This window comes from Lacerta agilis, chromosome 1 (assembly GCF_009819535.1).
Source record: "Lacerta agilis isolate rLacAgi1 chromosome 1, rLacAgi1.pri, whole genome shotgun sequence".
Lineage (NCBI taxonomy): Eukaryota > Metazoa > Chordata > Lepidosauria > Squamata > Lacertidae > Lacerta > Lacerta agilis.
This window is the reverse complement of record NC_046312.1, coordinates 42,918,136-42,938,920: the sequence shown is the minus strand read 5'-3', so window position 1 is coordinate 42,938,920 and position 20,785 is coordinate 42,918,136. Positions and strand designations below refer to the sequence as shown.

At 42.1% G+C, this 20,785-nt stretch overlaps 1 protein-coding gene across 3 annotated transcripts in view; it reads right to left on the bottom strand.

Annotated features, from left to right (window-relative positions):
• Positions 1–2,865: 2,865 nt before the first annotated feature.
• CAPN3 (calpain 3) overlaps positions 2,866–20,785 on the bottom strand; it is a 32,377-nt gene continuing 14,457 nt past the window's right edge. The window contains exons 10-24 of one of the 3 annotated variants that reach the window (XM_033145903.1): positions 18,019–18,096; positions 16,793–16,953; positions 15,805–15,974; positions 15,065–15,076; positions 13,816–14,024; positions 11,854–11,890; positions 11,304–11,417; positions 9,494–9,568; positions 8,430–8,487; positions 7,598–7,662; positions 6,053–6,121; positions 5,828–5,906; positions 5,295–5,411; positions 4,085–4,143; positions 2,866–3,522 (exon numbers count right to left, since the gene is read on the bottom strand). In XM_033145903.1, the coding sequence (XP_033001794.1) occupies positions 3,496–3,522; positions 4,085–4,143; positions 5,295–5,411; positions 5,828–5,906; positions 6,053–6,121; positions 7,598–7,662; positions 8,430–8,487; positions 9,494–9,568; positions 11,304–11,417; positions 11,854–11,890; positions 13,816–14,024; positions 15,065–15,076; positions 15,805–15,974; positions 16,793–16,953; positions 18,019–18,096 (1,330 nt within the window). In that variant the 3' untranslated portion in view covers positions 2,866–3,495. Of the gene's footprint in view, positions 3,523–4,084; positions 4,144–5,294; positions 5,412–5,827; positions 5,907–6,052; positions 6,122–7,597; positions 7,663–8,429; positions 8,488–9,493; positions 9,569–11,303; positions 11,418–11,853; positions 11,891–13,815; positions 14,025–15,064; positions 15,077–15,804; positions 15,975–16,792; positions 16,954–18,018; positions 18,097–20,785 lie in introns of those variants that run through there. The other 2 variants (XM_033145912.1, XM_033145920.1) reach the window with 2 other exon arrangements.

Genomic DNA, 20,785 nt, shown 5'->3' with positions numbered 1-20,785 from the left:
GCTGCAGGGGAATGGTTTGCATGTCACCTTTCAGGGAATTAGCTCAGCTATTTGCATCTTTTGTGCCGTTAAACGCAACTGAATGTCATTGGCTACCCCAGCTTCTGTTTGCCCCTTGAGACAAATACTTGGGCTTGAAGGAATAGACTTCTGTAATGTTAAATCAAAACACAAAAGTGACAGTCCACATCCCTGCTGTATTGAGTAGTTAAACTCCCATCTTAATGGCTCTGGATTTTATCCTAAATGTCAAGTAGAATATAAACCTATGTTCAAGCTTTATGATTGTCTTTAAAAATGCAAGTTCTAGATTCATATTTGTAGAGCTCTTACACCTTGAGTGGCAGTTAGTTAAAAATCAGTATGAAAGAAATGCAACTACTAGCTAACTTGCCCTTCCTAGATCTTTAGAGTCCTAGCAGGATGGCTTTCACATAGCATTGTATGACAAAAGTACGAACTTCTCATTTTCCTTCATGTGCAGTGCTATGATCTTAACACAACTAGGATGTCTCAAATTATATAATATACCTTGTGAGGCAAGAACAGATTGGTGTGACCATGAGTAATACTAGTTGAGAAACTGCATATAACAAATGTATTGGCAGCTTTTGCAACTCATTTTGTTTCAGTTGGATGATCTGTGTGGCTCATATGCACAAAGTGACTTGGTCTTTCCTTTCCTTTTTTTACTACGAAGCTGTGAAGTAAAAAAACAAAACAGATAATAAAAATTACTTTGTACCACGAGAAATATGGTGTGGCCTTTATTCTTCTGATCCCACTTCTGATACTTGTAAAAGTGTTTTAGCTGGCTTGCTGGTATGATTTGTGCGGGTAGAAAGAGCAGAAAAGTGGTTCTTTGACGTGGGTTTTGGCAAGAATCTTTCGACAGACAAAAGAAAGCACATAGTTAAACTATGGAACCCACTCCTTACAGGAGCCGTGATGGCCACCAACTTGGATGGCATTGGACAAGTTCATGAAGGCTACGGCTATCAATAGGTAGTAGTCAGGATGGCTCTACTGTTCTTCCATGGTTGAAGGCAGCACATTTCTAAATGCCAGCTGCTGGAAACTGTGGGAAGGGAGGACTGTTGCGTTCAATTCTATTTCTTGTCTTCCCATGAGCATCCGGTTGGCTACTGGTCTGATTTGGATGCTGGACTAGATCCAGCAGGGCTGTTCTTATTCTCAAAGCTGACACCAAAGATGACAGCAACTCAGAACATAAGCAGAAATGTTTATTGGATGGCACTGTTAAAGTATTTCCAGTTGTGGCTGTCTAGATACCTTTCTAGCCTTAGTACGCTCTGTAGCTTTTGTCAGATGTATTACATCAGGGGTCAGCAACCTTTTTCAGCCGTGGGCCAGTCCACTGTCCCTCAGATCATGTGGTGGGCCGGACTATATTTTGGAGGGGGGAAATGAACGAATTCCTATGCCACACAAATAACCCAGAGATGCATTTTAAATAAAAGCACACATTCTACTCATGTAAAAACATGCTGATTCCCAGACCGTCCGTGGGCCGGATTGGGCCGCATCTGGCCCCCGCGCCTTAGATTGCCTACCCCTGTATTATATCATCTTAATTTCAACCCAGCACATCCAAACAAGTTTTAATTTATGCTTTAAGAAATTTCGTTCAGCAATGAAACCACTCTACACAAAATATTTTTGTAATGGGGAGGCTGTGCCTGCCAAACACATGCAGTACCAGACACTTTAAACCATTTCTTGCCATGTAAGCTGTTCCTGTGTAGGAAAAAGCTTTGTGTGAAGCAGCCTAAAATTGCTTATATCGGAGATGCAGCTGTCTGCGATAGGTTTTACTTGCAAAAGAACCAACATCGAATTAAGTCAGTCAATTTCCCCAAGGTGTAATATTTAAGCCTGGACCTGAAAAAAGCTATAATGTGGCTAGAGGAGCACATTTTTTCTGCATCCTTAGAAGATTTGCAAGACTACAGGCTCAGCCAGGATCCCTGTAGGAGGAATGGGGAAGCTTTCTCAGCCAGAGAGTCACAGGCTTGTGGTGGGTGGAGCCGGAGGCAAACATGCGCAGAGAAACATGTAAATGTTACCTTTGTACAGTAAGTTAGTTTCTACACACGTTCACACACCTGTCTTTGTCCTCCAGCCACCAGCATGAGGCATCATTGTTCAAGGACATATTCTAGGCAGGCAAAAACAGAGTGTGAAGCAGGGCTAGAGAGGGCTGTGACCAGGGGGAAATTCCAAGGGCCATATACAAAGATCTAGAAGGCCACATTTAGCCCCCAGGCTGAGGTTCCACACCATAGATAACAGCCTGGTTAGTGCTGTAAGCAAATGTACTCAACTGTGTGCAGTCAGACATCTGGTTACTGAATGATTCTTTTGGAGTGCGAAGCTTTGGCCACAGGAATAATGTAGCTTAGATATGACTGCAGGATGCAAAGAGAAGTACGCAAACAGTTACCACACAGCTAAATATTAGAGGCATGTTCTTTTCAAGTACGTTGGGTGGGATTCAGCTAATGAGTCCTGTCACCAGAAGTCCTGCACAAGGACCTCTGCTTGCCCAACAGGGATTTTCTCTCTACTGCCCTTGCTCTGAGATTGGCTCGAGCGTGGGAAGGGAGAAAAGGAGGGAATTGTCAAAGGTAGCAAGCCAAAATGCTTCCCTGGCGGAACAATTGCCTTAGTGCAACATTGAGTTCCATTAAAAATTAGATCCATCACTTTTAGGTGACTTTAGAAATAACTGTTTTAATAATGATAACTTGTCCAAGATTCCTGGCCCCTTAGGATCTCTTACTGCAAAATATTTCAAGTTGTTGTTTGCAATGCCAGGAGGGAGGACCACCTTTTTAAAAAACAAAAAACAAAAAAACCTCCTGTCAGTGGTGGGCAGAGTAACAGGGGCAGCTCTTACCTTTGTATATAGCATTACATTTCAAGAACGCGAGCCAGAGGTTTCAACGCACATCCTCACATTTCTCCATTCTGCATCCAGGCAAGCAAGCGGCATTATCACATTTCACAGGCATATTCCAGCCAGGCAAAAGCACTTGAGCACAGAGCATGAAGCAGGGCTGCTGAGGCATGTTGTGGAGGCGAGGAGCCCCAAGGGTTGGATAAAGAGGCCCAGAAGCCCAGATTCAGGTTTGCAGGCCTGAGGTTCTCCACCCCTGTTGTAAAGAATTGCCGTTGTGCCCTAGAACAATGCATTTCCCACCACAGTGATGGCTGCAACTTTCTCATGCAAAATATGCCTTCTTCCTGGTGTCAGTTATCAATAACTGGAAAAGTACATTTTCAATTTTCTCATGTGGTAAAGGGAGATAGATGCTGATTCTTTATGTTCCTCTCGAGTTGTGCTGCCCTCATCGAAGCTGTTAAAGGATGGAGATTCACAGAAGTCTCTGTCTTGCAAGTGAATGTCGACCGGCTTCTTTCAGTTCAAAAGACAAGGTGCGATTTTGAGACGGAAGACAGAAGTGATGTTTTTCAGGCATACATGGTTAGCTGCAGCCACTGGAAGGAAGGGAGAAATGTTAAGTGACAACAGCAATGTTTAAAGTGCAGAACAATCATTAGCCTATCTGTGTAACCTTCCTAAGTTTATCATTCCACTTGCAAGCCCCATTAAACAAAGTGGGTCAGATTTAAAATTATATTGGGGGCTGTCAACAGCAACACATTCAGGTTTCTTGAAGGGCCCAACTGAATGGTCCACATCATGTTGGGCCCACAATCAGGCCAACTCTCCCCACACTTGGACTCGGTATGGGCTAGCAGTTGGGCTGCTAGATATCATGTCATGCCCAACTGGGCTACACAAGAAAGGTGTGAGCTTGCTAAACCCACAAAAGTTGGTGTTTATTTATTGCTCCCAATACCTCCGTATGGGTGCACAATACAAACATGCATGCATGCATTTAGGAAGAAATGCAACATGAGAATCAGCCCCCAAACTGACTTTATTTTCAGTCTTCCTATTCTTTTTAGTATGACCCCTCATTTTAAGGAGGAGAAAAACTGGAACAGTTACAGTACAGCTGTAAACTGACGCACAACACAAAGTAAAAGTGGTTACCTCTAAGACATTCAGTTTAATAATACCATCGCCATCTTTATCAAAGGCATGAAACGCACCTAAGGGGACATGAGAGAAAAAAGCATACGGTCAATCTATGTAAAATATAGAGCATTCCGACTAGCAAACTAGACAGCAGCCCTCAGAATTGTGAGGTTTAAAGAACTTCAGTGTTTCAGATGCTAGAAACAAATACCAGTCATCTCCTGAACAGTGTGATGTGTGTGCTAGGAATTCATAAATATCGGCAATGATATTAGTAAGGTTGGAAGATCCTGATAGCTGCCATATTTGAGCGCTAATCTTCAAACAAAAGAGCAAAAACAAAGCAATAACCAAAAATTTGAATAAAAAATGGCATAGCAATTTCTAATAATTTGATTTCAGGATTGCCCTTCCCTCTCAAGAGATTAATAATGTTAAAAAAATTAACAGTCAATATTAACAGTCAATACTGCTTGTTTCCAGGGCCTTTCCCCCATTCTTTTCCTTGGTATGCTGTTGAGCTGAGGCAGGGCTGGATTAACCATTAAGCAAAATAAGCATGTGCTTAGGTCAGGCATATGCAAACTCTGGCCCTCCAGATGTTTGGGACTACAATTCCCATCATCCCTGACCACTGGTCCTGTTAGATAGGGGTGATGGGAATTGTAGTCCCAAACATCTGGAGGGCCGAAGTTTGCCTATGCCTGGTTTAGGACATCAAGGGAAGGGGGGGGCACCACATAAATTTTCCATTGCCATATTTACGGTGGACCATATGGTGCAGCTGGGGGGGGGGGAAGGCAACCCCCCCAAATGAAAACAACAACAACAACAAAAATAGAAATAATAGAGATTAATAATATACATTAATTTTGAGATTAATGCTGCTTGGTCCACCAAGGCTCACGTGTTTATATTTTGAATATGGGTGCACCAAAACCTTTTAAGTACTTAGGGCCTCTAAAGGCTAGAGGATAAGTAAATGAACCAGCAGCTAGAACACAAACAAGGAAAGTTTGGAATGATTCCGAACGCAAGCTTTCCAAAACCCAAAAAGGCTTCCTGGCTGTGAAGAGTGTTTACATCTCAATTGTCCACATTACATGCATGCATTGGAATCAATCGGAACATTTTCATGTGGTATGGAGCTTATTACACTCCGAGTTAACCTCCTTGGCCACTCCTTGGATAAAAACATTTTAAATACATTTTTAAAAATACTCACGGAACATCCCCTCTAGTCGCACGAAACAACAGATGAAGCTGTCAAACTGAATATTCATATTTCTGTCAGCATATCGCATAGTAATGATGTCATACAACTGGTTATTCAGGTGAAACCCTGAGAAGAGAAACAAAATGGAACATCCTGGGTGATAGGAATTAGCTTTTGTCTATTCTCTTACTTTTTTTTTAGAGGTAATATCACTTGGATAAGTAATGGGAAACTCCAGATCCCATCAGCCCCATATAAGCTTGGCCAATAGTAAAGGAAGGTAGGAGTTTAGTCTAGAAACTTCTGTAAGGTCCCAGGTCCCCTTTCTCTATGTTTCCTGCTAAAACAAAAGCATAGTGTTGAATCAAAGTAAGTCTTGCTCAGAGTTGAGCCATTGAAATTAATGGACATATCTAACTTAGGTCTATGTTAATGGGTGTAATCTGAGAATGACTTAGTTGGATATAACCCACTTTATCAAAGACAAAATAGGAATAAAAATGCTCTTTAAGCAATATACAACATTGATCCCTGTGTAATACCTGCATCTTTAACTGCATTACGCATCTCGTAGCTGTTAATAGTTCCTGAATGATCAGCATCATAATGTCTGAAAATTGTCTGAAAAGGGAAAAAAAATGAAATGATGGAGAGAGGAGCCCAGACATCTTTTGTGGTTCAGTTTTGTCATGCTAAGTGTGTAGACTTTGACATTCACAAGCTAGTTTACCCTCTATCTTTTAAAATATGCAAGAAACAAAGAATACCTGCCAGCTCTTAATCTTATTCCAAAGATGTCGAAACTCATCCAAGTTTATCTTCCCAGAACCATCTGTCTGTGATGTAGTTTAGTTAAAAAATAAAAAGTAAATATAGTGAGCAAAATCAGACTTCTTTTGGGGGGCGTAGAAGGTAATACCTTAAGTGATATCCAACTGAGAAGGATTTACTGTCCAGAGATAGAAAAAGTGAATAAATAAAATCTTCTACTTAGCCACTTATTTGACTGACTTTCTTAAATAAGAGGAGAGATGGCTTTTCTTTACCACAGCTCATTCACCCCCTTTATCTCTAAATCATTAACAGTGGTATTTTAGACATAGCAAGAAATTAGAGAGAAGGATAGATTTTTTTATAACGAAAGTAATATTTTTTATTAATTATAATTATAAATATATGATAAAGTGAATACAGTTGTACCTTGGTTCTCGAATTTAATCTGTTCCGGGAGTCCATTCGATTCCTGGAACAGTTCAGAAACTAAGGGGTGGCTTCCGATTGGCTGCAGGAGCTTCCTGCAGCCAATCGGAAGTTGCAGAAGCCGCATCGGATGTTCGGCTTCTAAAAAAACGTTCGCAAACCAAAACACTCACTTCCAGGTTTGCAACGTTTGGGAGTCAATTTGTTCAACAACTAAGGCATTCGATGACAAATAGAAGAAGACACCTTCACCCCGGTATGGTTCCCCTTCATCACACACACAGCCCAAAAAGACAATGACAAAAACCTACCGGCAGCATACAAATCAATATGGCTAACCTGACCAAAAACACTCACCTACCCCACTCACACAGGAAACCAAAGACCACCACAGCCAACCACAAATGAACAATCACACCCTACGCCAACCCTGACCTCTCTCACCACCAAAGGAGCACAAGCAAACAACAGAGAACCAGCACAAACAATGCTGACACCAAACCCTACATATATTACCGTAAGTAAAGTAGAAACATCACCACCCCACCCCACCCACCTCTCCATCCCGCCCACCTCTCTCCCTCTTTTCTCCCTAATGTCTCAAAAAATGAAACTGATGTGTATAAATGTTACATGGAAAAATACGAGAGAGACATTGCACATACCTTTGTAAAACAAGAAAATCAATAATAATAATAATAATAATAATAATAATAATAATAATAAAACAACTAAGGCATTCGATTACCAAGGTACCACTGTACTATATTTCAGTTGGTTACTGTTTCTTTGAGCCAAGCTTGCAGGTATTTCTTGCTCTTGTCAGCTCCAGAAGCTCCTTGCAGAATTATCCTCACTATTCAATACCTCTATATGGCCTGACTGCCCATTGATAAGGCACAGTGAAGCATCCACCTCAGGCACCCCTCCCACCCCAACATTTCCGCTGCAGTCGGAATACCCTTCTCTTGCTGGCAGGTTGGACAAAAAGATTCCTGCATTACAGGGGGTTGAACTAGACGGCCCTCGTGGCCCCTTCAAACCCTACAATTCTATGCTTCTAGGAGCAGTATTGCGATACGAAGCGATTGTGCACGATTCCAAAAGGATACGTCCATTAAAGCAATCATGCTGCGGCAGGACTCCAGCGCAAACCCTTTTGTCTTCAGGTCCTGGTCTAAAATAATTGAGTTAAATTAGATAAAATGTTAATATATAATTGCACATGTTTTATTGGTCAGTTAATCTGGTCAATGACTAATAGCAGAGCAGGTCTGCTTGAGAAACAAACCTTGGGATTTGTTATGGTACAGACCAAGAAACTCCTTACATAGCTCAAATGTACTTTGATCTATAGCAACTACTTTAAGGGTCTGGATTAAACACCAGCAACTGTTAAGTCTGCGATTGTGACCAATGTCATTGGCACCATATAATACAAATAAACTGACAACCAATACTTCACAACTATCAGGTGATTTAAGATTCTGGCAACAGAAGAATGTTGCAAACATTTGCAAACTGATGCCTAGCCATCATATAATTGACTAAGACGAATTTATTACTCTTCTGGAAGGCCTTCATCCATATTTTTAAAAATATCTTCAAATAAGACTTATGATGATGATTTATTAGTTGCTCATTAACAAGGTCTCCAAGTGACTTACATTTAAAAGTGTAAACATACAGTAAATACATTATATCATTAATCAATCTATGGTCTCTTAAATTGTGGGAGGTATTTTTGTTTGCCAATATGTTATGTGTTTTTGTGTTTTTCTATTGTAAACTGCCATGTGATCCTCAGATGAAGGGTGGTACAGTATAGAAATTTAATTTAAAAAAAAAAATGTAAGCAAAGAAGTGGTACCCATGCAAAATCCCAGGGTTTGGTAATTTTTTTGTCAGGCAGAATAGAAGGACAAAAAGGGAAACCAAGCTTACGTTTCTTCAGGACATTGTTGAGGACATTCTGGAGTTCATCAGCACTGATCTCCATGTCCTGTGTGGAAAAGAAGGGGGCATGAAAGTGGTAAAGTTTATAAGGGAGTAAAAATTTGCAAGAATGGCAGGTCCAATCTCTTTCCACAGCAGGAATGTGTGCATGCAGATGTGGACAAAGTAAATGTACTTAGGCACTTAAAAGCGGATTTCTAACATGACAGAAGTAAAGGTAAAGGGACCCCTGACTGTTAGGTCCAGTCGTGGACGATTCTGAGGTTGTGGCACTCATCTCGCTTTATTGGCCAAGGGAGCCGGCGTACAGCTTCTGGGTCATGTGGCCAGCATGACTAAGCCACTTCTGGCAAACCAGAGCAGTGCACGAAAACGCCATTTACCTTCCCTATTTATCTACTTGCACTTTAACGTGCTTTTGAACTGCTAGGTTGGCAGGAGCAGGGACCAAGCAACAGGAGCTCACCCTGTCGCAGGGATTCAAACTGGCGACCTTCTGATCAGTAAACCCTAGGCTCTGGGGTTTAGACCACAGCGCCACCCGCCACTGCTATCGCCTACCTCAAACATTAAATTCCATTTAACCAGAAATTTATGACAAGAGACAGTGGGTACATTGGAAACTAAGCTGCCCTGTTAAGGACAGATCATATTACCACACAAAAATATTTTGAGACAATTCAGACTAGCAGACCCAGTAGAAAGTTAGGCTACTTCAGTGCTTGTAGTTATAGTCTGAATTGTTTTAATTTGAAGACTGTATTTAGATTATTCAACTAGAGTTATGAAGATTAAATTATTCCTTTGTAAAGGTGGAACAGGAGCAGAGGGAAGCTGTGCTACCCCCAGTTTTTCCACCTGCAAATAGGGTGGATAATTTTAGGGGGGCATTTTCATTCAGCCCTAAATTTGCACTGAAAGGAGGGATACAGACTTTCAAATATTCTGCAAATAGCTTTACATGGCTTAAGGCATTGGAGAAACTACTTATGTATTTATTTACACGTTGCCAGTATTTGTCTGACACAAAACAGAAACAGTTGTGTACTCACATCTCCAGCAATCTGATGGAAAATATTTCTGAACTGTTTCTCTTCCTCACTCTCCTTGGAATCTCTTTGTGCAGGCTGCAAAGACACAAAATGCAAAGGATCAATTGAAATGAAACTACTGATCAATGAGTTCATTGCAATTCAGCCAAATGACACCTATATGGAATATGATTTCTGTCCAAGGGCCCCTTCATTCTGAGTTTATATCTGGGTGGGTGAGTGATTTCTGCAACATGCCATTAACTCAATAATAGGGCCTTAGAGGTTGATTTATACTGGATCATCCATACATCATTCTGCTTTATTACTTACTCTGCAATGCATCTCCAGTGTTACCACATTATTGCTGGAGGGGCACTCTGTCACTATAGCACAATAAAAGCAGGACAGGAAATAAACCAGGCCATTTGTGGCATAAAAAGTTACAGGGTTTCAGCATGAAGTTACAGGACATGCACTGATCAGAAACAAAACAGTATGTCTACCCCGAACCTTTTGCAAGACATCTGGAGAGGTCCCAAGTCAGTTTCTTCCCACCCTCCTATTTTTGGTTGCCTCTTTGGGAGCTACTCTGTCCAGGGACCTGTCAAAGTTGCTTTGTTTGGTGCCTCAACACTTTCTAAGGCTGCAATCCTATGCACACATATTTAGGAATAACTCCCATTGATCATGGTGGGACTTACCTCTGAGTAAACATGCATAACACCGGGCTCCGTGGTTCCCAGAGTAAGGATTGTCTCTGCTTCACTGGTTGTTCTCCTGCTGGCGCTAAACCATGGTTTGACTTACTGTTATGCCTGAACCTGTGCTCATGGTTTGTCTCATTCCAGACAAACTACCATATATACTTGAGTATAAGCCTAGTTTTTCAGCACACTTTTTGTGCTTTAAAAGCTGCCCTCGGCTTATACTCAAGTCAACCATTCCTTAAGAAGTGTACAAGAACGGTGGTTCTTTACTCTACCCAGGCAGCTTGTTCCATTCCTGAACTGCTCACATAAATGCAAACTTTACACCCCAGAAGGCAGAAAGCCTATCAGTTAAGGAAGTATTAAAACCCCACAGGTGCTCACTTTCCCTGGCTCCTGCTTAAACAGGACAGGATCCCAGCCTTCTCTGTATAACACAAGGGAACATTGCGTTGTGGGTTAAACCCACAGAGCCCTAGAAGAATGGCGGTTCGAAACCCTGCGACGGGGTGAGCTCCACAGCAGCAAAGGAGGAAGAGGAAGGAGCAGCCCAAAGGGCTGCTTTGGGCTGCTCGTTCCTCCTCTACCACAGTGGCAAAGGTGAACCGGCTTATACTTGAGTCAATAAGCTTTCCCACATTTTTGTAGGGAAATTAGGTGCCTCGGCTTATATTTGGGTCGACTTATACTCGAGTATATACGGTATGAGCTGCACCAAATATTTGTTCTTGGTTTGCCACTCATGGTTTGTCTGAAGAGGGTTTGGTCGTAATACTAAGTCAAACAAGGACTTAGCCTCAGGTAGCATTGCAGCAGCAGAACCAGGGTGGGGGAGATGGAGCACAGCTGCCACCACAATCTTTTGCTCTGGAAACCTGCACATTTGGTCATTCATGCTAAACCATGGTTTGACTTAGCTTTACATGCAAGCATGGTCATGAGCGTTATGTATGTTTTCCTCTGTAAGGAACAATTATCCCAAGGAGATGTTTTCTGAAGGAGGCAAATATTATGTCTGAAGCCGCATGCTTGCTGTGTGACCAGGCTTAGACCCTGTTCAGACACTTGGACATGCTAGTTAGAGCACACACAGCTATCCTCATGCTGACCGATACAGAAACCTCATCACTTTTCTTTTTCTTATCTGTGCTTGCTTTCCCCTTGTCCTTCTTAGGACCATCATCACCTTTCGGATCCTTTTTCTTGTTTGCTCTGTCTGAGACAAATATGATTGGCTAGAGAGAGAGAGAGATGAAGAAGAAGTGGAGAAGCAGCAGCAAATCAGAGTGTGGCAGTTAGAAAGAGGGCAGTGAATTCACAAAACACAGTCTACATCTTGGCTCATCATCACACACCCTGGTGCCATCAGATCTGTCAGTTAGACACCCACTCAGTGAATAAAAATAATATTAATAAGCTGAGAGCAAAGAAGGCTCAGGGGTAGGTTTTTCATCACTCTGATGTGTGTGTTTTAAAAGCACACGGCAAATTTGTACATTTCCGATATTGCAGCCATTCTACAGCACAAATGGCAGCAATACTGCAGTTGCAATGAAGTTTAGAAACAGGCTAATGAAGTCTGACAGAGTGACATCAGTTATAACCTTTTGTGTCATTTCACAAATCAACCAAGGGCTCCAATAGGGAAAACGTCAAAGACAATGTACTCACAGAAAGATGTCCTACTTCAATCTTGTTTTCAACTTCCCTGTAAAATTGAAAGGGTTGAGTAAAGGGAGAAATGATGGGAAGAGGGATAAGATATTTCTATGATGTGCCTCTTTTTACTTGGCTTGGAAAGCACTACACATTTCAATAGAGAAGCCAGGCTTGGTTTTAAGCAGCCTTTCTTTGTACACAGCACAATTCTATTCATGTTTTCTCATAAGCAAGTTCCACTGTGTTCAATGGTAAGTGTGCATAGGATGGCAGGCTTAGACTGCAATCATTTTAATCCAGGTGTATAACAAAAGAGCACAGCATGATGGACAGGGGGACAAAGAGTTTGTTGCCTTCATGTAATGAGTTGGTGCAGCAAAATCCCTGGTTCCAGTATTACTTCACCCATGGAGTGGCCTTAGATCAGGAGTGAGGACCCTTAGGCCCCAGGGGCCAAATGTGGCCCCTCAGGTTGCTCTATTTCAGGGATCAGCAACCTTTTCCAGCCATGGGCCAGTCCCTCAGACCATGTGGTAGGCTGGACTACCAGTATGTTTTGAAAAAAATAATGAACGAATTCCTATGCCCCACAAATAACCCAGAGATGCATTTTAAATAAAAGCACACATTCTACTCATGTAAAAACACCAGGCAGACCCCACAAATAACCCAGACATGCCTTTTAAATAAAAGGACACAAACTGTCCACGGGCCGGATTGAGAAGGCGAGTGGGCCACATCCGGCCCACGGGCCTTAGGTTGCCTACCCCTGCTCTATTTGGTCCTCAGGACTCTCCTTAGGCCGTATCCCTCCACAGTCCTGGTCTACCACACCCTCTTCAAGTGTTCTGCCTGGCTGGAATGTGTCCTTGAAATGTGATAACATCTCTTGTTTACCTGGATGGAAGATAATGAGATGGGAATACAGTGGTGCCCCGCTAGACGAAAATAATTCGTTCTGCTAATCTTTTCGTCTAGCGGTTTTTTCGTCTAGCGAAGCGGCAATGCAAACTGCGGTTTTTGCTAGACGAATTTTTTTTCCCCCGTCTTGCGAGGCAGCCCCATAGACAATTTTGTCTTGCGAGGCAGCCCCATAGACAATTTTGTCTTGCGGGGCAGCCTTCCGGTAGATGAATGCCTTCGTCTAGCGAGTTTTTCGTCTAGCGAGGCATTCGTCTAGCAGGGCACCACTGTATAGAAACCTTTGGCTTTTGACTCCATGTGACTTTTTAGCCAACAGGACACATTCCTTTATAGGGAACCTTCCAGCTGCCACATGCCATTGTCAGGTGAGGCAACAGAAGTAGTGCAACATTTTACAATATGCTACACCACCTTTGTTGCCCCACCCAGCACAGGCATGTGGCCCCTGGAAAGTTATATATAAGGCAAGGTGGCCCTCAGGTTAAAAAAAAAAAGTTACCTACCCCTGCCTGAGGAAAATCATTATTGCCTCAGCCATCCCCATCTGCAATATGTGAAGAATAACACTTGATAGGATTGGTATAAGTAGTATGGAAGTCATGGGCCATCCAATTAAGTTGAATGTTGGAAGATTCAGGACAGACAAAAAGAAGTACTATTCCACACAGGGCATAGTTAAAATGTGGAAGGTTCTTCTACTAGATGTAGTGATGGTCACCAACATGGCTGGTTTTAAGACAGAATAAGACAAATTCATGGAGGATATATTGTTCCATCTCCACTGTCTGAGGCAGTACGCCTCTGAATACCAGTTGCTGGAAATGATATGTGGAGAGAGGGCTACTGCGCTCGGCTCCTGCTTGCAGGGTTTCCATTAGGCATCTAATTGGCTCCTGGGAGAACAGGATGCTGCACTAGATGGGCCTTATATCTGATCCAGCAGGTTTCTTCTTGTGTTCTTAGACACGAAACACTCCAAACACTCAAAAAGTATAATAATGCTATTTTTAATAAATGTTTTGGAATACAAAACTCTGATCTTCTACTTACTCCGAATGACTTGGTTTTTCTGAGAAAACTCTTAGGATAAAATCTCCCTCTTGGTGAGGTTCATACGTGGATGGGATGATGACATATTCATTTGGAGGCAACCGGAAGCGTTCAGAGACCTCTCTCATGTTTATGTAGCTCTTGCACTTTACTTTGGAGGCATTGTAGAGGAAAAAATCCTTCTGTAAATGCTTCTTGTCACCCTGCATCTGTAAACAAAAACAATAAATAGCCGAACAAAAAGCTGTGTACGCCCCAAAACTTTCAAACGGCATGCTTAAAAACAAAGAGCAAAGCTCTGTTGGCCCCTTGGCAATGTATTGCACCTAAATACATTGCCCCAATCCAGCTACAGTTAGATAGATGTGACTAAGGTCTGAACTGGATATGGTATAAAATATATTTGATCAGGACCTTCTCTTTCTAACTCAGTGCATGGACATGGGCTTGCTCGTTTGCTTGGGAAAGTGATGTTGCAACAGATGCTGTACATTTGGCGACTTGCTCTGGGTGGCTGAATATTCCATCCTGCCCATTTCTCATCCCCCCCCAAAAAAAACAAATTAACAGCCCAATGCAGATGCTTTGAAGAAAAACAAGAAACCCCAGGTCAGAATTTCCTGCATCCTATCCAGCTGGACATAACTGCTTCCGCTGTTTTCAATGGGATTTAGTCATGATGGCTACAGACAACCTGTTTAATCCTTCTTTCCATGTGATGAAACTTGAAGGGTGGTTTAGGATTGTAAGCTACTCACATTATCTAGGAACGTTACCTATCAAATGATGGGTGACATTTATTTCAAAGTATGCTACAGGTTGTATCTCTACTTGAGTGATTTCTTCAGATTCTATGTAGTTACATATAAAACACATTCTCATATTTTTAATGAAACCATAGAGATATTTTTCTACATATAATACTCCACACCTTTCATTTCTGGTAACACATTCCCCTTTTAATATTGTTATGTGCGCTCTTGGATATTACCTCTTGCATGTGTATCTCAGTGCATGGCTTGGGATGCCTGATACAGGAAAAATACAAATGTCTATGATATGTGCAAATCCACCTTTCACATTTGTGGTGTCACTATTAAGAAACATGACTGGACACTTCCAAACAGCTGTCACAGAGAAGCATAAAAGCAGTAATATTTGAGAACATTAAAGCAGTAATATTTGAGAACATTAAACCGAGAAGATATTTGAGAATGTTCCACCAGGTCTTTCTTCATTCTGTTCATACCTCTTTTGGCACCTGTGATAAAAACAATGTAGAAATGCCATTAGGAACGGATGGCTTATTGCATATTTATTTACATCTACCATTCACAGCCTAAGTTCACAGCTTTGACAAACATTTGCTCAGTGAAAATCTAAGTAGCAGATTCTGTATTCCATTTACTTAGGGAGGTATATAAGACAACGCCCCTGCCTATGTGTGGTCCTGGGCCCTTTATAAAATTAATAAAATTGAAAGTTAAAGTTAGTAAGTAAGTAAGGGACAAAATCAATAAGAAGCTGATTCAAACATTGCCTCAAAAGCCAATCTTTGGCAAGCAACAAACCACTAAGTAGATAGGTAAACTGGCAACTATTCTTTTAATTCCACAATTATACAAGGACTTGTGATTTTTTCTATGTTGTGGGCCAGTTTTACAATCAGTTCCAGCCAGCGCAGCACAACTGATGGGAGTTTTAGTCCAAAACATCTGGAGGGCATGAAGCTGGCAAAGGCTGTTATATAGGCATTATGCAAGGGTCTACTGTCTACAAAAATAATATTTCTGAAGTAGCTCATGTCATGTTTTATAAGTGTGATGTTTAAAAGCAGACTACTGCAATATTTCCCTTTCACAGCTTGCTTCACATACAGTCAGCTAGCTACAAGAGGAGCATATATCACTGGGGCCAGAACTTGACCAGCTCTATTGTTCAGTTCTAACTGAGGCGACGGGTAACATGGCAGTGTGGCAACTATGCTACCTCATAGATGGCAAAGCCAATAGTGAAGAGCTTGGCTCCCAGCTTGCGTTCTTTCCTCCTGTTCTTCTGCATCAGCGCAACTAGGAAACTGCACGCAACTTCATCATCTTCTGGGTCATCATCTTCTTCCAGGAGTTTCAAGCGGTATTGAGGATTGGTCCAAAATGTGTCTGTAACCAACCCCAAAACATTCAAATTTGAAATAATATTTTAACACTCAAAACAGTTATATTGACAGTCCCCGTGATAATCTTTTTTTTTTTTTTTGCTCCAGTTTTGATATATAATTCTTTCATAAAATGAAAAAGGGCAATCTTTTATGTATTTCTAGACTTTTCTCTGGGCAAAGCAAACAGACCTGCTTTATTATGAGCTTCACCATGTTTGCTCTCCACACTTCTCTGGAATAAGATGCTCATTTAAAGTAGGAGTGGGTAAACTTTTCTGGTCAATCACGTGCCAGCAGTGGGTATGACCCCTGTTTCTCATATGCACACGTGGAAGAAGCTGGGTGGATCCTTGTTTCTTACCAGGAGGGAGAGGGACAGATGGCATGGGAAGTCAATGCAGTGCAAAAACACTGGCAGGAGCACTGAATTGGCTGCACTGATGAGTTTGCACAATGCTGACCCCCCGCCAGGAAGCGAGCAAAGCAGCTCTGCTCCACCCAGAGAACCACTTCTGACACACAGGCAAAGAAAAATGACCTCCTTAAAAACTGGCCAAACATAACTGTTTGAAAAGAAAAGGCATCCTGTCCTTGAGTTTAGAAAGCACATACATGTATTGCATGAGGCAGCATTTCAGAGGCATCCCGTTCTGTGTTTGAGAGATAGGGGAATACCTCTTCTAAGACAGACACTATTATGGATCTTTTTATAAATACTTCTTTTTCCTATTTTTTTTTTAAAAAAATATTCTGCCTGATTAATCAGAGGATTCTTTAAAACATTTTAATGTCATTCGAATCAACCAATATTTTATTTACCTGGATAGTTTCGGCAGCCCCCTGCTGTGCAGCCTCGCACCCACCGCCCTTCGATCACTGAAACAGTCCAGGTTTGAAGCTTATCAACCTCCAGGGTATCAGGTGTGAGATTACACATCTCCAGCTTTGTGAAGTACCTGAGGAAATCTTGGAATGACATCCTAGAGGTAGAAAAAAATATGGAAGAAACCTTTAATGCTCCAATACATTGACTGTAAGGCATCCAGAGTGGCTGGGACAACCCAGTCAGATGGGCAAGGTAAAAATAATAAAATTCTTCTTCCTCACCTTCACATGATGTGGTGTGCACACACCATATGAATGCCCACCAACTTGGGGGTGGATGCCCCCTCAAATATTTTATAGGGGGAGCCAATGGGACCTTAGCCCCAAGAGTTGGCTCCTACAATGTGAACAAATCTGGAGAAGGGCTTGTGGTTTGCCTCTGGGAGCCAGTGTGGTGTAGTGGTTAAGAGTGGTAGATTCATAATCTGGGAAACCGGGTTCGTGTCTCCGCTCCTCCACATGCAGCTGCTGGGTGACCTTGGGCTAGTCACACTTCTCTGAAGTCTCTCAGCCCCACTCACCTCACAGAGTGTTTGTTGTGGGGGAGGAAGGGAAAGGAGAATGTTAGCCGCTTTGAGACTCCTTCGGGTAGTGAAAAGCGGGATATCAAATCCAAACTCTTCTCTTCTTCTTCTTCTTCTTCTTCTAGGCCAATGGTTCCCAAATGGGGGTCCACAGACACCAGGAGATCCATGTAACCCACCTAGGTTGTCCGTAGCACTGTTCACATAACAAAAACTACCATAAATATATCCAAATTTTCAAAAGCAGGGTTCCATGGATTAGCTCTGGAAAAACAGCTCATTGGGAACCACTAATCTAAGGCAGTAGATTCTGAGTCAGACATAGGACATGTCTGAAGGAAAAGCATATTAAGAAGAAGAAGAAGAAGAAGAGTTTGGACTTGATATCCCGCTTCATCACTACCCGAAGGAGTCTCAAAGCGGCTAACATTTTCCTTTTCCCTTCCTCCCCCACAACAAACACTCTGTGAGGTGAGTGGGGCTGAGAGACTTCAGAGAAGTGTGACTAGCCCAAGGTCACCCAGCAGCTGCATGCGGAGGAGCGGAGACACGAACCTGGTTCCCCAGATTACGAGTCTACCACTCTTAACCACTACACCACACTGACAGAGAGAGAGGCAAAAATGGAATATTTACCAGAACTCTCCATCCTCTGCAACTTTATGTTGTAGACGCGTCTTCTCTGCTTTGTCAATAACATTCCATTCATCTGAACTGCAATATAATGAAGAAGAAACTTTCAGTATACAACTGATTTTTTAAAAGGTAAATGTGCTTCGCTTCTCAAATCATAAATCAACATACAAATATTTCTGTCCTTCATCTAGAAATTAAAAGTTTACCCTTCGTTTGTCCAGCAAATGGCGAACTGTATTCAGTTTCTTCCTTTCTTTAGATGTAGCCTAACAGAAAACCCTACTTAAAAAAAAAAAATCTGCACATTACATTTGCTGGAAATATAACTGGAACACAAAGTGCTGCAAATAACTGTCCTGTCTTTTGATTCTCTGTTAGCCACAGAGAGGATGCAGGTTTCTCAGGTCTCTCTAATTGGAAAACACAAGGTAGAATCTCATTCATCCTATTAATATAGTCAAAGACATGTTGAAACGTATTTAATCAAATGTGAATGTCCTTATATTTAGCAGGACCATGTCTCTAAGTGTTGATTACTTTTATTAATCTCATTTACGTGCACTGTAGTATTCTGCAGCCAAGGAACTCTTTGAAGTAAGAAAGCATGCCTTGTCATCCACTGCTATTTCTTGACTAAGGCTTCATTAACAAGTAAGAATATAAGAGGCCTGCTAAATCACGCCAAAGGCCAATCTAATCCAACATCCTGTTCTCACAGTGGTCAATGAGATGTCTGCAACAGCACTCCTGTGATTCCCAGGAACAGGTATTCAGAGATAGACGACCCCAGGATAGCCATCATAGCTAGCAGCTATCAATAGCTCTATTCTCCATGATTTGTCAAAAGCAATCCAGATTGGTGGCCATCACTACATCTTCCATAGTTAATCTATCCCAGAGTTTAACATGCACTTAAAACCCTAAAGCTGAAATCCCAAACAGGCTTACTAGGAGCTCAGTGGATCTTACCCTTCAGCAGATCTGCTTAGGAAAGCAGTGAACATGTTACATAACTCGATTACTCAAAACCTGATGGCTCACACTTGAATCTGCAGGCCATTGAGTGGTATGAGGCAATACAAAAGCGCCATCACTGGTACTGTATCAGTCATGGCCATTTCATAACTGAAAGACCACTTTGTAGTTCAGGCACTGAGCGATGTGCATGCAGGTAGGATCTCACCCGATGACACTTTACCTTGGCATTGTTGTTGTTGTTCAGTCGTTCAGTCGTGTCCGACTCTTCGTGACCCCATGGACCAGAGTACGCCAGGCACGCCTATCCTTCACTGCCTCTCGCAGTTTGGCCAAACTCATGTTAGTAGCTTCAAGAACACTGTCCAACCATCTCATCCTCTGTCGTCCCCTTCTCCTTGTGCCCTCCATCTTTCCCAACATCAGGGTCTTTTCTAGGGATTCTTCTCTTCTCATGAGGTGGCCAAAGTACTGGAGCCTCAACTTCAGGATCTGTCCTTCTAGTGAGTACTCAGGGTTGATTTCTTTGAGAATGGATAGGTTTGATCTTCTTGCAGTCCACGGGACTCTCAAGAGTCTCCTCCAGCACCATAATTCAAAAGCATCAATTCTACGGCGATCAGCCTTCTTTATGGTCCAGCTCTCACTTCCGTACATTACTACTGGGAAAACCATAGCTTTAACTATACGGACTTTTGTCGGCAAGGTGATGTCTTTGCTTTTTAAGATGCTGTCTAGGTTTGTCATTGCTTTTCTCCCAAGAAGCAGGCGTCTTCTGATTTCGTGACTGCTGTCACCATCTGCAGTGATCATGGAACCCAAGAAAGTGAAATCTCTCACTGCCTCCATTTCTTCCCCTTCTATTTGCCAGGAGGTGATGGGACCAGTGGCCATGATCTTAGTTTTTTTGATGTTGAGCTTCAGACCATATTTTGCGCTCTCTTCTTTCACCCTCATTAAAAGGTTCTCCAATTCTTCCTCACTTTCTGCCATCAAGGTAGTATCATCAGCATATCTGAGGTTGTTGATATTTTTTCCGGCAATCTTAATTCCGGTTGGGGATTCATCCAGTCCAGCCTTTCGCATGATGTATTCTGCATATAAGTTAAATAAGCAGGGAGACAATATACAGCCTTGTCGTACTCCTTTCCCAATTTTGAACCAATCAGTTGTTCCATATCCAGTTCTAACTGTAGCTTCTTGTCCCACATAGAGATTTCTCAGGAGGCAAATGAGGTGATCCGGCACTCCCATTTCTTTAAGAACTTGCCATAGTTTGCTGTGGTCGACACAGTCAAATGCTTTTGCATAATCAATGAAGCAGAAGTAGATGTTTTTCTGGAACTCTCTGGCTTTCTCCATAATCCAGCGCATGTTTGCAATTTGGTCTCTGGTTCCTCTGCCCCTTCGAAATCCAGCTTGCACTTCTGGGAGTTCTCGGTCCACATACTGCTTAAGCCTGCCTTGTAGAATTTTAAGCATAACCTTGCTAGCGTGTGAAATGAGTGCAATTGTGCGGTAGTTGGAGCATTCTTTGGCACTGCCCTTCTTTGGGATTGGGATGTAGACTGATCTTCTCCAATCCTCTGGCCACTGCTGAGTTTTCCAAACTTGCTGGCATATTGAGTGCAGCACCTTAACAGCATCCTCTTTTAAAATTTTAAATAGTTCAGCTGGAATATCATCACTTCCACTGGCCTTGTTGTTAGCAAGGCTTTCTAAGGCCCATTTGACTTCACTCTCCAGGATGTCTGGCTCAAGGTCAGCAACCACATTTCCTGGGGTGTATGAG